At 44.4% G+C, this 15,578-nt stretch overlaps 1 protein-coding gene across 2 annotated transcripts; it reads left to right on the top strand.

Annotated features, from left to right (window-relative positions):
- Positions 1-1,640: 1,640 nt before the first annotated feature.
- LOC123767360 (protein vestigial-like) lies at positions 1,641-14,385 on the top strand. 2 transcript variants are annotated; one of them, XM_069313010.1, is made up of 4 exons: positions 1,641-1,892; positions 4,951-5,100; positions 7,561-7,678; positions 9,134-9,278. In XM_069313010.1, exons 1-4 carry the CDS (start codon positions 1,647-1,649, stop codon positions 9,136-9,138), a joined length of 519 nt encoding a protein of 172 aa, XP_069169111.1. In that variant the 5' UTR covers positions 1,641-1,646; the 3' UTR covers positions 9,139-9,278. The 2 variants fall into 2 exon arrangements, with proteins under 2 accessions (XP_069169111.1, XP_045612962.1); XM_045757006.2 differs by lacking the exon at positions 9,134-9,278 and adding an exon at positions 10,266-14,385 and having other exon boundaries at positions 1,643-1,892.
- Positions 14,386-15,578: the final 1,193 nt, after the last annotated feature.

Genomic DNA, 15,578 nt, shown 5'->3' with positions numbered 1-15,578 from the left:
CGTGCCGCCTCTTGGGTGGCTTAATCTTTATCAATCAATCGTCACGACTTGATAAGGGTTCAAGACAGACCGAAACGTCCACGGGAGACATCTCCCGTCACGCAGGGTGCAGTCGCACCTCCACAGATCTCCAGTATCATCTATTGATACTTGAAATGGCTCAAAAGGGCCCCCACTTACGGGCTATTCATGTCCGTGCCACCTTTTGGGGTGGCTTAATCTTTATCAATCAATCAATCACCGAAACGTCGTTGTTTTCAGGTATTTTTGTGCACGTGTTGGGTTATCTACTCCCAAGCTTTAAACAAGTTTAACCTATTCACATGACACGGATTGTTGGTGGAGCAAAATAGTGTGACACCAGCTCGTCCAGCAGCACCTGGCTTGTTACCTGGGCAAGCACAGTAAATATTACTGTTTCTGCAACCCGTCCTCGACTCAAGTCCATTACATTCAGCGGTCAACCCCACAGACGCATTCATAAATTTTAACATGCTGTTCATTCAAAAAGGGAATTTTCTCAAGTATAAATTAATATTATAATATATTAGCATATTGTGTATATATAGGCATAGGTTAGGTTAGGTGTTTAGGTTCTGTTGGCGATTATTTGTATTTGTAGTACGTGGGTGAAGCATTTATAGCGTTGTGGTTCGAACAAAATTCGTCAGTGAAGCACTTGTTCCGGAAGTGTTCGAACGTCAGCAGTTGTGAGTCGTGTGTAAACCGCTTTTCATTCATAAACAGCCGGGGTTTGGCGGGTGCATGGAATCACTTTTGGGTCTTTGTTTGGAGGACGGGTTGGTTTCTGGGTTCAAGAGCTTGAAATCTGATCCATCAGTTTGGCTTCTGAATTGTGAATGAACCATTTATGGTCACACTACAGTCCGTTCTCCAAACTAAGACGCAAAAGTGATTTCATGCACCCGCCAAACCCCAGCTGTTTATGAGTGAAAAACGGTTTACACACGACTCACAACTGATGACGTTCGAACACTTCCGGAACAAGTGCTTCACTGACGAATTGTGTTCGAACCACAACGCTGTAAATGCTTCACCCACGTACTACAAATACAAATAATCGCCAACAGAACCTAAACCCCTAACCTAACCTATGCCTATATATGCACAATATGTTATAATATTCATTTATATTTGAGAAAATTCCCGTTTTGAATGACCAGCATGTTAAAATTTATGAATGCGTCTGTGGGGTCGACCACTGGATGGAATGGACTCGAGTCGAGGACGGGTTGGAAATGTTGAAACGTTGTCAATTGAGTCGTAGGTAAAGCGTTTTCCACTGGTGAAGTTTGGCGGGTTCGTGTCCCTTTGGCCTTTATTGATGAGGACCGCTGTTATATTTACAATTTGTGGGTGAAATCTTTAAAGATGTTTACCACTGGTGCGAGTAGTGACCACCTGAACAAATCCACAAGGGCCGTGGCGAGGATTCGAACCTGCGTCTGGTTTGTGCCTCGGAGAGGCTACGGGATCTAGTAAGTTCAGTAGAACTTCGGTTTCAACCCTTTTACCCTGTCATAGCTCAGTCGATTAAGGCAGTGTCTGGGATGCTCCCGGACGCAGGTTCGAATCCTCGTCACGGCCCTTGTGGATTTGTTCATTTGATGCATCACGTTAGTGTGATGTGTGTGTGTAGTGACCACCTGCTCTCTTCTCTTGCAGCGTCGTCGCCGATGTCGTCGAGGAACTTCCCTCCGTCATTCTGGAACAGTAACTACCAGGTACCTTCGTCGTCGTCCCGGCCTCCTAGCCTGGCCGGCCACCTGGGGGCGTCGCCGGCCGAGCTCTACGACCCGTACCATGGGGGGCTGCACTCCCTCCAGCCCCCAGCGCCAGACCCATGGGCCGCTTATTCCTTATCTCAGCAGGTATGGTGTTCTACAACCCCCCCCCCCCACACACACACCCGTTCTCACAACCACACCTGTTTTAATTCCTACGCTTATTCTTGCTCACACTCTATGTCCTAATTCCCACACCTGTGTAAATACTAACACCTTTCCTAGGGTGTTATTGCCCACACATGTCCTAGTGCCACAGGTGTCCTGCTGTTCACATGAGCACATGGCAGTAAGCGCCATGCACTCCTTTCCCTCTCGTTTTTGAAGGGTCCTGAACCCCACCTGCCACACGTGTCCCAACACCACACCTGCCACACGTGTCCTGAACCCCAGACCTGCCACACGTGTCCTGAACCCCACACCTGCCACACGTGTCCTGAACCCCACACCTGCCACACGTGTCCTGAACCCCACACCTGCCACACGTGTCCTGAACCCCACACCTGCCACACGTGTCCTGAACCCCACACCTGCCACACGTGTCCTGAACCCCACACCTGCCACACGTGTCCCAACACCCACCGGGGCCGTCTCCACTCTCCTCCTGTCACTGAGCCTTTTTTTAATATTAACTGCAGTACATGTAATATTTGTAGACAGGAATGATGGTGATAGCAAGAGCAGATTAGTAAGTCTTAGTGGTAGGAATATGAGTGGTTATGGCTGTAGTGGTAATGCCTATTCTGAACCTCAGTAGTCACTTGGTTATTATAATACACAAAACTAGTTTTTTGTTTGTAAAAATGTTGGCTTGGGCTACCACTTAAGAGAATCAAGGAATATTGTTAAGGGTCTCGACTGTGTAACTTTGGTACGAGTTGTACCACTCTGATGCTTGATAAAGCTGTCACATTTGGCAAGTAATCAGTTATAATGAGGCGTTTACATCTACATATCCCGCCAGATAGGAAGGTGTCTCAGGTATACACAGTAGGTAATCTGGGGATCTGTTATGACAGATCATGCGCCTCAAGTATGACAAACATAAGTGTACTATTTTGCTCAAGCAATATCGCGCCTGGTACAGCCATGACAACTTATCCGTCCACAACACTTTAAAGGTCACGTAACCTAGTGTAGCCAATGGGGAGAGACCTGTGAAGTCATTTACAGGTATTTGCAACACAATAATAATTAGGCTGTGGCAGGTCACATGCCTATTTCAAGCCCTGTAAGCTTGACCAAACCAAAGTTTGAGCAGCAGCGATCTCTTGAGATGATTTCGGGGCTTTAGTGTCCCCGCGGCCCGGTCCTCGACCAGGCCTCCACCCCCAGGAAGCAGCCCGTGACAGCTGACTAACACCCAGGTACCTATTTTACTGCTAGGTAACAGGGGCATAGGATGAAAGAAACTCTGCCTATTGTTTCTCGCCGGCGCCTGGGATCGAACCCAGGACCACAGGATCACAAGTCCAGCGTTCTGTCCGCTCGGCCGACCGGCTCCCTCTATGATGAAGTAGGAGTTAGCAAGGCGCCACTAAGCAGACCTGGTCTTCGATAAAAAATTAAAATAGTGGAATACTGACTCAGTTGCGTGTTAAGCCGTGCGCCAGGAAGTTACTCCTCGGTGACCGTGGATGACGCGAGACGCTGTTGAAGACTGATTCTCTGGTCGTGTGAAGAACTCTGCAGCAAGTCATCCGGTGTGTGGAGGAGCAGCTGGAGTATGTGCGACATACTGCATTCTTCATGCCTGGCATATCAGCCATGTGAGTGCCCAGATAAGTGGGTGTACCGAGACTGGTGGAAGCCGGACCAGTCCTCTTAAATCACCCTTTATGTGCGAGTTGTGCTGCAATGTTGATGTTTCTCTCGACAGGTCACAGTCAACTGGACATACGCTAATTAAAAAGAGGAATCACCTAAGCGGCGGCCCACAATTGCAGCGAGTCATTTGTATGATATTCCAGCGTCAAGAAAATATTGACAAGCAGTTATTGAACATGCCTATTCAAAGTGAACATCGGCATCAGGTGAAAGAAAACATGCCGACCGTTCTTGTCCCGTCCGTGTTCAATCCCGGGTGGGACAGATATATAATATATATAATAATATATTTAGTATAATTTTATTTCTTTTACGAGCTAAGGTTTCCTGCAGGAGAGTGAGAGCTTCACTGTGCAACAGTGAACAACAGACTCAGGTGCTGCTCACAAGAGTATTCCTGCACAAATGTACATATTTTGACTATTATCATCATAACCAGTTCGGTGATGGACTCGGCGAGAGTGAAATAATTATTCCTCTGTTATCTGTGTTATCAGTGCTTTCATAATATTTATTTTGCTGTACTCGTGCATTGTTAAGTCGCTGGTTGGTGCCAGGCGTCTCAACAATAACACAAATATAGTGTGTATTTAACTGACTAATAAATATTAATAAAAATTAGTCAGTTATATAATAACTGACTAAAATATGCCAATATTTCCGGTTAGTGTATGGCTTATACACTTTAAGTACTGCTTGTTTAAATAGTCAGTTTTGAACATTTATATTATAGGTCGAGATGACATATAAGAGTGATTACATGTGTGCTTCTCTACGGTGTAAGTCCTGGCTAGTCTCTAATTAGCTACAGTTAATAAGTTTCTTAAATGTCTACATATTTGTGTCACTGATGTGGGAGGGTTTATTTACAGATGTGTTAAGAGTCCAGTGTAGGGTTTGTTGGAAGGATTCATGATCTTGTTTTAGGGTTTGTGGGAGAGGCGAGTCACCTCGCTCCTCATATGTTAACCCTCCGTTGCTGGTACCCGTCGCCCTTACCTCAACCATCTGAAACGCGTCTCGCTAGGAGGTGTACACGCAAAGATGAACCAATAAAACCCAGGGCTGCGGGTTTGATCACATTGTACGACAGTGAGGGGGGTAGAAACAGCCTAAGCTACTCTATCCCTTTGAGATGTATTTCTTTCTTGTCTCAATAAACATACTTGAACTTGTACGACAGTACGACCATTCGTTACCGGACTACCTGGACTACAAGTAACATTATCTGCTGCCACAACCTCTCGCCACATTACAACACCCGCCACCACCACCACCCCCCTAACTAACCGCAACTCCCTCCTGCCACCCCCTGCAGGCGTACAGCCACCGGAGCGTAGCGCACGACGTGTACCAGGCGGCAATGTCGTCAGTTCAGCCCTCGTCGCGCCCCTACCATCAGTACTCCTCCCTCTCCCTCCAGCCCCACCTGGGCAGGATCCCGGCCGTCACCGCCGTCGGAACACAGGTAAGTCGCTGCTAACTCACTCGCTTACTGTCATCGCCGTAGTTTGGGGGTTACGGTACCTTACGACCATCTTGGTCGTAAGGTACCGGCACCAATGGTTTGGTGTTGGGATTAAGGCCTCTGGAGGAACATTAAGACCGCCACATTAGCTTACTGACCATCCAGCAAGTATACTTTAGTCCTCAATATAGTCTAGGAGTAAAGTTAACTCAGTATCGTTCGAGAAGTGGGTTTAACCTCTCAGTGTACATACATTTATTTACTATGCACCCCATATCCATCCTGTGGGCGGTAGATACCATATTCTAAATTGCTTGGTTGAAATTGAAATTGAAATAAGTTTATTGAGGTAAAATACACACAAAGGGATGAGGTAGCTCAAGCTATTTCGCCCCGTTCAGTACATCGTGTTAATACATAGACACACATCACAAACAATAAACATATTACCAAACATTCTGAGAGATAAACATCTACATTTCCTCCATTACACAAGTAGTATGGTACTAGACGTACACAAATACTTTTATGATCTAGGTATACTGTATAGACAATTTAAGAGGGGGGTAGAAATAGCCTAAGCTACTCTATCCCTTTGAGATGTATTTCTTGCTTATCTCAATAAACATACTTGAACTTGACAATTTAAGAAACACACGTTTATTGATTTTTTATTTCGTTCACTAGGATAACCGGAGATTCAAAACTGAGCCTTAAAGTATGAGACCGTTGGTTTCAAAAGTATGAGACCGTTGGTTTCAAAAGTATGAGACCGTTGGTTTCAAAAGTATGAGACCGTTGGTTTCAAACGTACGAGACCGTTGGTTTGTACTGTTGAACACACAGTTCAAATCTCCGATGAGTCTTGTGAATTTAATGTTATTACTCACGGTATTGTAGTTTGCAACTGATCCTTTTATTATATACCTGTTTTACAAATTATTAATAATTTCCATTAATGGCAGCTCTTCCGTCTCCAGAACTATCGTGGACACACCTCTCAAGGCTCCTGTTGACTTGCTTTTATTAAACTGCGAAAACAGCCTTTGTTTTAACTGGTGACTAGATTGTTGAGTATTTTGTTGCTTGTTTGGTGATCTGATTGAGCAAGTCTGTACACTGTACAAGCCTGCAACACTGTACAGGCCTGTACTGTAGCACTAATCAACAAACACTGCATCGGATACACAATGAGATCACAGTAAGGTGATATTTCTATGACTTGGTTAATAACGATTATAACGGAAATAGCCGGAGCCGGTCGGCCAGCACACTGGACTTGTGATCCTGTGGTCCTGGGTTCGATCCCAGGCGCCGGCGAGAAACAATGGGCAGAGTTTCTTTCAGTTTTTAAATGTTCCGAAATATCTATCCCCCCCCCCCAAAAAAAAAAAAAAAAAAAAAAAAAACCCTATGCCCCTGTTACCTAGCAGTAAAATAGGTACCTGGGTGTTAGTCAGCTGTCACGGGCTGCTTCCTGGGGGAGGAGGCCTGGTCGAGGACCGGGCCGCGGGGACACTAAAGCCCCGAAATCATCTCAAGATAACGTTATTGTGACTCATCGCCTGCCGAGACATTCTTGGTCACACCACATCTGACTGTCCCCAGTCTGGTCACATTGTCACATCTCCACTGACTCCCACACCACACAGTCTGACTCGCCAGTATTAATATAATTCATAATTTTAATTCATTGTGTCGGGGGACAGGCAGCCAGAGTGTATTCATACACGTTAGGTTTATATCGAGGTCCCCCTCCCCCCCAAAGGCCGAATTACTGACCCCGCCCAGGATGCAACCCCACAACAAGCGGACTAACTCCTGAATACCTACTTACTGCTAGGTGAACAGAGGCATTAGGTAAAAGGAAATGTTCCCCAACCACTTTTGGGCCACCCGGGATTTATTTAATATATATATTTAAATTTATGGATATTTATATATCCTATTACTGTATATATTTATATATCGGCCGCCAATTTATATCCATATATACATTCATTTATATTTGCCTCCACACACACTCTGCTCCAGAGCAACTATTCCTTTCCCCCGTCCCATCCCAAATCCTTATCCTGATTGATTGATGAAGATTAAGCCACCTAAAAGGTGGCACGGGCATGAATAGCCCGTAAACCTTATCCTGACCCCTTCCCAGTGCTATATAGTCGTAATGACTTGGCACTTTCCCCTGATCGTTCCCTCCCTCCCACACACACACCAAAGAGACCAAAGAGCCAGAGCTCAACCCCCGCAAGCACAACTAGGTGAGTACACACCTATGCCTCCTCCTGTATACAATGTAGTTCTTGGCGCTTCCAGAATGCCAAGTCCTTCTGAAACATCTTGTACTTGGCTCCCGCTACCCGTGTAGGCTCAGGGATGTCGCCCTCGAGCCTGGGGCATTAGACTAGGCTAGTCCAGTCTGGTGACGTTGTCTAACCTATGCTGTTCTAACAGATGGGGATGGCCAAGCCCGAGACCTGGGGAGCGAGGTACCACGAAGCCTTCTCAAGTCCAGAGTTCTCCCACAGTCTCGACACCAACTACTCTACCCCTCACTACACTAATGTCCCAGGTGAGTGTCCATGTCCCCAGTGTCCCAGGTGAGTGTCCATGTCCCCAGTGTCCCAGGTGAGTGTCCATACCCGTGTCCCAGGTGAGTGTCCATACCCGTGTCCCAGGTGAGTGTCCATACCCGTGTCCCAGGTGAGTGTCCATACCCGTGTCCCAGGTGAGTGTCCATACCCGTGTCCCAGGTGAGTGTCCATACCCGTGTCCCAGGTGAGTGTCCATACCCGTGTCCCAGGTGAGTGGTCGTACCCGTGTCCCAGGTGAGTGTCCATACCCGTGTCCCAGGTGAGTGTCCATACCCGTGTCCCAGGTGAGTGTCCATACCCGTGTCCCAGGTGAGTGTCCATACCCGTGTCCCAGGTGAGTGTCCATACCCGTGTCCCAGGTGAGTGGTCGTACCCGTGTCCCAGGTGAGTGTCCATACCCGTGTCCCAGGTGAGTGTCCATACCCGTGTCCCAGGTGAGTGTCCATACCCGTGTCCCAGGTGAGTGTCCATACCCGTGTCCCAGGTGAGTGTCCATACCCGTGTCCCAGGTGAGTGTCCATACCCGTGTCCCAGGTGAGTGTCCATACCCGTGTCCCAGGTGAGTGTCCATACCCGTGTCCCAGGTGAGTGTCCATACCCGTGTCCCAGGTGAGTGGCCATACCCGTGTCCCGGGTGAGTTGCCATACCCGTGTCCCGGGTGAGTGTCCATGTCCCCAGTGCCCCAGGTGAGTGAGTGTCCATGTCCCCAGTGCCCCAGGTGAGTGAGTGCCCAAGAGCTGAAGATCAGGTAGATTGATGGATGAAGATTAAGACACCCAAGAGGTGGCACGGGCATGAATAGCCCGTAAGAACATCAGGTACAGTACTTGGTTTGTTTATACTACTCATTTCGGTTAGATTTATCTCCTCATTTTGTTTTGTCACTCGCTACTTTATTGAATAAGTTAGATTTAAGATTAGATTGATAGATAGATTGAATAAGTTAGATAGAATAAGATTTACAATTGGGAAGAAACACAGAGTTGCAATACACCAAGTTGGGGGTCTGCAACTTGCAGGTTCCCGAGAGAACCACGTTAGTAGTGGTAGAGGAGACATATACAGCTGTGTAACTTGGAAGGCCGGTGGCTAAGTAAGTAATTATCAAAAGAAGGCACCAAACCGGGAAGGCTATGTAGCACCATCAAAGGCCGGTGGATAAGGCTTAGGCAGCAAGACGGGTCAACGCATACCACAAACACGATTCAGAATTACATCAAGAATTCTGGTAGATGGTAAGAGCCCCATAAGTGAAAGTGGTAGTAGTAGTTAAGGGCGTAAGACTTATAGATTGGAAACAAACGAGAATTTAATTATCTGAGTATGAAAGAAGGTCCAGTTTAAGTGGGAGCACTTTGGGCGATCACTGAAATTTTAGATTTTCCAAAACTATATTGTTTGTTGTATTATTAATAAATTCCCCCCCCCCCAGGCTAAGCTGAGCAAAACTACGTTAAAGTAATCAGGATTGATAACGCTTGATCCAACACTGATTAAACCTTGCTAAGTACTGTACACGACAGTGTGCTGATGTGTCAAGTTACATGCCAGTGTCATACCCGGAATATTATGTGGACTGTAACTCTCCAGTTAAGTGTGTTCAAATAAAATTTTGAAATCATCCAAGAGTTTACATTAACTGAAGTACAAGAAGTAATGTGGAGGCAGTACAATACAACCATGCTACAGGGTCATTAAATACAGGATACTATAACAGTAACAAGGTCATTAAAGTGTAATAAGAAAATATTAGATAACGGGAAAGACCCTCGTGGAACCCACTATTAAGTCTCTAAGAGGCAGAAGTTGAGCTACCCACAAAAAGAGATGAATAGATTGACAAGAGTGTAGAACCAAGGGAGAGTAGAGCCTTGTGAAACCCTATATAGAAACCCTAAACCCTATATAGAGCCTATATATTGTGAAATATATACCCTATATATTGTGAAACCCTATATAGAGCCTTATAGAAACCCTATAATTCACTAAATATCAAGAGCTATGTCTGAATAATTGCTGTGATCTCTTGGAACATTGTTGAACTCCTCGGTGGCATATGGGGTCCTTTACTTGGTGCTGCCTAGGCTGACACCTGTTATTGTTTGACCAAGTTTCCTTACGTCTGACGCCTCTGTTTACCTACAAGAGCTGTAAATAGTCACACGAGTTATAGACGACTGTTGTGGGTTATATCCTAGGAAGGTTGGTTGTTGACTTAGGGGTGACTTCTGCAACGCTAATAGTCTTGTTATTCCTGACATTGGGAAACCAAATGCTTTTCCTCTATACGAAACACTGATCTCCGTGTACCAATATTGGCACTGAATGCATCAATATTCAAATTCTTAGAATTATTCCTCCAACTCTCGCAAAGTCTGCCCTTCCTTACAGGCAGCCCACCGGCCTTGTTTAGCGCTCCTCATACTTCATATCTGCCTTATAAATCTTATCTTTAAGAAAAAGAGAGCAAGACTTATCTTCCTCTCCTAAATTACAGTAGTGTTTTCAAGTGTAAAATTGTCTTTACTGTTGAATTTTGAGTTCACATTTGCATTTCCTTCCAGGTCTGGAGACGGGAGTGCCACAGGAGGGTGCAAAGGACCTCTATTGGTTTTAAAGGCTCATCAGGATGCTGTGAAATGGTGTGAAGTAATCAGGTGTGTGGAGGCAAGTGCCATTATGATGGTCGCCCCTAACTCCCAGAGTCAGCAAGTTATTCTTGTATACAAGTGTTGAAATACTCTAATGACAAAGCATTTGAGTGCTACTGACAAGTGTTCACATGGATTATTCAACTTGCACACTGAAATCACAAGAACATAGTGAATATACAAATTCAGGGTTGACAGTACTAACACAACTGCGAATAAGGACGTTCATTAAGCGCCAGCAGTGTGACCTATCTGGTACAGGCGGCTTAACGTTTCTGCCAACGTCAAGATGAAAAAGAAACCTCATTTCTTACGAAGATGAGCCCAATCACACAAAGGTGCTAGCATGGTGTCAAATATGCAATTATTGCGATAGCTCTTCTGTATTTTTTTTTGTTCGACTATGAATGTACAAACTGGATTTTTTATTCAACTTGCTAATGCTTTAATCTATTTTGTTAGGTTAATTGTACAGTTTTGTTCTCATTTGCTGTATCCATAGTTGCACTCTTAGTTGGAGTAGCAAACTCCAGCCTGGGCCAGATTCACGAAAGAACTTACGCAAGCTCTTACGAACGTGTACATCTTTCCTCAATCTTTGACGCCTTTGGTTACATTTATTAAACAGTTTACAAGCATGAAAACTTCCCAATCAACTGTTGTTATTGTTATAAACAGCCTCCTGGTGCTTCGGAGCTCATTAACTGTTTAATAATTGAAAACAAAGGTGCCATAGATTGAGAAAAAAGATGTACAGGTTCGTAAGTGCTTGCGTAAGTGCTTTCGTGAATCTGGCCCCATGGTGCATCTACTGGATGGACACTCCTCCCGCCAGGCTGCCTTTGACTCTGTTGTTGCACTTATAGTTACCATCACTCTAGACTGTGTACTCTTAAAGAGTTCCTGATGCCACATGACTTTCCTACTGGTTTACCTTATTTGGTTTTGTTTAGTTACTTCTCCAGCCATCTTTAATGTTTTCATGCCTGTTATCACTGAAGACTGTCCTATTATTGTTATGGGCAGAGATTATTTGACTAGGAACATACCACCACTACACTACTCTACTTGAAACCTACATCTATTTTGTCAGCCTATTTGAGCGTGTAAGTAAGAGGTACCTTTCATACAAGCATGTCCTAAGGAGGTACCTTTCATACGAGCATGTCCTAGGGGAGGTACCTTTCATACGAGCATGTCCTAGGGAGGTACCTTTCATACAAGCATGTCCTAAGGAGGTACCTTTCATACAAGCATGTCCTAGGAAGGTACCTTTCATACGAGCATGTCCTAGGGAGGTACCTTTCATACGAGCATGTCCTAGGAAGGTACCTTTCATACGAGCATGTCCTAGGGAGGTACCTTGCACTAGGAGTGTCACCATATTTGTATTTAATGCATTAGTGTATGCAACCAAGGACTATTAACATATCATTTACTAATATATATATATATCACTGGGAAACAAGCAGACTCTGCTAGCTTTGATGTAAATATGACATATCTGGAATTCTCATTATCAACTAATATTTATTTAAATTAAATTGTTTTTCTTTTAATTTATTTATCTTATGCTAAGACAAAGAATTCCAAGGATATAAGGAACATGAGAGTAAATGGGTGTATATAGTGTGTTGTTATCAGTGTTGAACCTGTGTGAATAATTATCCATTTACATCTCTACATGGAGAAAGTCCCATGCTCCTTCCCTGCCTGCCCCCCATGCTCCTCCCTAGCCTGCCCCCATGCTCCTCCCTAGCCTGACCCCATGCTCCTCCCTAGCCTGACCCCATGCTCCTCCCTAGCCTGCCCCCATGCTCCTCCCTAGCCTGCCCCCATGCTCCTCCCTAGCCTGCCCCCATGCTCCTCCCAAGCCTGACCCCATGCTCCTCCCTAGCCTGACCCCATGCTCCTCCCTAGCCTGACCCCATGCTCCTCCCTAGCCTGACCCCATGCTCCTCCCTAGCCTGCCCCCATGCTCCTCCCTAGCCTGACCCCATGCTCCTCCCTAGCCTGACCCCATGCTCCTCCCTAGCCTGACCCCATGCTCCTCCCTAGCCTGACCCCATGCTCCTCCCTAGCCTGACCCCATGCTCCTCCCTAGCCTGACTCCGTGCTCCTCCCTAGCCTGCCCCCATGCTCCTTCCTAGCCTGACCCTCACTCCTCCTTAGCCTGAAGTGGTAGATTATCAAGATACCATTTGGTACAAAGGCAGGTCATGCAGCTTGGTATCAAAGCTTAGCATGCTGACAGTTTACCAAGAAATACTATGATATGTTACGGTATCCAAGTAAATGTCGGAAAAGTTTTTGATGAAAATACAGTATGCAGTACTGAAAATGAATCGTGGTTTCCAGACCTGTCATCACCATGTTCTGTACTGGCAAGATGTGTACATCAGCATATTAGGCGTGTTCTTCCAATTCTATAACAAATTATTATTATGCCATTTATGTTCTTGGGGTGGGGAGGGGGGAATACATTATTTTCCTTAGTAAATGATGTTCACCTAAATATATATATTATCCTAAACAATGACTCACAGTAGTACTGCTAGATTGGGTTATATTTTTACTAAATAAAATAGAGCAGTAGTTGAAATAAATGTTTATGGTATGAATGGAAGATCAGAATCAAAAGGCACACACTAAAAAGACTGCATGCCCAAAAAACAGTGTTTAAATGTATGAGGGTCAGCCACAGTACTAAGTACTGTACTTATACCATGATATAAACACAGTACCATGGGTGGTTGATTTTGCCAGTTTGAAAATAAAGGCTAGTAATTGTGCTGTGATTTTGAAAATGAGTGATAATACCATAATAAATCATAGTGTTCGGAATCACCCGAGTAGAGTGAGTTTTCTGCCTAAGCATAGTGTCAGCAGGGAGATTTGTCCCCTAATCATGGTGCCAGCAGGGAGAGTGGTTTCGTAAGCATGGTGCCAGCAGGGAGAGTGGTCCCCCTAAGCATGGTGCCAGCAGGGAGAGTGGTTTCCTAAGCATGGTGCCAGCAGGGAGATTTGTCCCCTAATGGTGCCAGCAGGGAGAGTGGTCCCCCTAAGCATGGTGCCAGCAGGGAGAGTGGTCCCCCTAAGCATGGTGCCAGCAGGGAGAGTGGTCCCCCTAAGCATGGTGCCAGCAGGGAGAGTGGTCCCCCTAAGCATGGTGCCAGCAGGGAGAGTGGTCCCTTAATCATGGTGCTGCTTGTATCAAGTAGTGCAGGCAGCAACAGCTGGAGCATTAGAACATGTGTCATGAGGGAGAAGTGTGGCCACACTGTACAGTACCACAAGTGCCTCTCTGGTGGATATTTCAACCAGTCTCCGTTGTGTGGAGCTGTGATGGGTGTCACTCAAGATACCAAAATATACATAATCAGGCTATTAGAATTTTGTGTGATAAATTTAATGTAACCTGATTTTTTTATGTTGTTAGACAAGTTGAAAAAAAATAAAATTTAATGGTTTCTGTCATGCCGACAAATGACCTATTTTTTTGCCGTTTGTGTTTTATACATTCGTATAAATGGTGCTAAATACCAATAAGTAAATCATAGTTATAGATTGTAATCCATGACTTATTATAAACCTTGACAGGTTGTGAAAACCGTATTTGATGCATTTGAACTACATCCTAATGTTTGTGCTCATAGCTTTGTGAGCAAAGCAGCGATGTTCGTGTTCATGGCGTTATGAGCAAAGCACCGATCTTCATGTTTATGAAAAACATGGCATCCTGTATTAATGCATGTATTCATGAATTTAAAAGCACTGAGCTACTTACTGTTTGTGTTTGATGTCATCGTGTAATAGTACTGTGCTGGTGTTAGAAACACTGAGTGCTACAATGATATTTGTGGTGATAATGTAGGAGTAATGAACTGATATTGGTGATATCATGTACTGCATTTTATTGTATTGTATTGATATCACATGTACTGCATGTCCGAGTCTCAGGTTGAATGGAATAAGGGAGTATGTGCTGTTTATCAGCAACGCTTTGTAAATAAATGAATGGTGTTTATTAAAATTTGTTTCTCTGCCTTTTGTCCTCAAGCTAAAAATAGTTTCATTTATAGGTGGATAATTTGATTACTTTAAAAATAAAAAATGTTAATCTAAGATAGCCATATAGGACTGTTACATAACACAATACAATAACTTTGTGTTACTGGGTAGTATTTGTTTATATGTATGCCCAAACTATAGAAAATTGCTGTTATTCCCCCTCGAACTTTGCTTTGACCTATGCCTCAGACAGTTTATGGAAGACATTAACAAATCCACAAGGGCCGTGACGAGGATTCGAACCTACGTCCAAGAGCATCCCTGACTGTATGGAAGACATCTTGAAGGTCCATGAAGGCTGTCAATGCTGTGACACGTTTCATGTCTGCTGCCTTCAGGTGCCTTGAAGATGTCTTCCTAAAGCTGTCTGAGGCAGAAGTCAAAGCAAGGTTTTCAGGGGGAAATAATAGCCAAAATAGGTACAGTATAAACAATCAGAAAATAAGTTACAGCCCAAGAACTAAAAATATTTGTTAAGCAGTGTAAGTAGTTTTCAAAAGAGGGTGCCAAGTCTGTTTACCTGCTAACGCATTGTAATATTCAACAGTTCCAGAGATATCATCAGGATGCAAACAATGAGACAACTGTTAGGTATTACCAAAAGGCACCAAGCCATGTAGACTATTCAACACCATCTGTGGCACATAATTGTAAAAAATTCCTAGATAATACTCAAGTAGCTAATGCAAGATAAAAAAAAAATAGCAACGTCAAATAGGTTTATTAACCAGAGTTCAAGAGACAACCAATTTCAAAGAAATGCTGAAAAAACAAAATTACCGATCATTCTAAAAATCAAGCCAGTAATCTGAGCAATTAACAGAACAAGACAGGTCTGACATGTGCGTGTGGGGCTCTGTTTTAACAAGTGACCACGAGTTATTCTTGTGTGGCCAATACAGTAATATAACTCGGCCAGAAATGTTTTCCAACGTCCCATTTTGGTGAGAGGAGGAAGACCACTGAAATAGGTCACATTTTATAGATACTAAAATAATAAATTACATACCGTATCTCTCCAGCAGTTGCACATCCCATTATTAATAACAGGTAGGGTAGAAATCAGTAAGGAATTTGTTTTCAGGAGATGGCATAGACTTCTTTCAAAGCATCGTATGCAAGGATCCTGGAGACGAGACCAGTATGGCTGGGAAC

Source organism: Procambarus clarkii, chromosome 74 (genome assembly GCF_040958095.1).
Source record: "Procambarus clarkii isolate CNS0578487 chromosome 74, FALCON_Pclarkii_2.0, whole genome shotgun sequence".
Classification (NCBI taxonomy): domain Eukaryota; kingdom Metazoa; phylum Arthropoda; class Malacostraca; order Decapoda; family Cambaridae; genus Procambarus; species Procambarus clarkii.
This window is presented reverse-complemented; position numbering and strand designations above follow the sequence as displayed.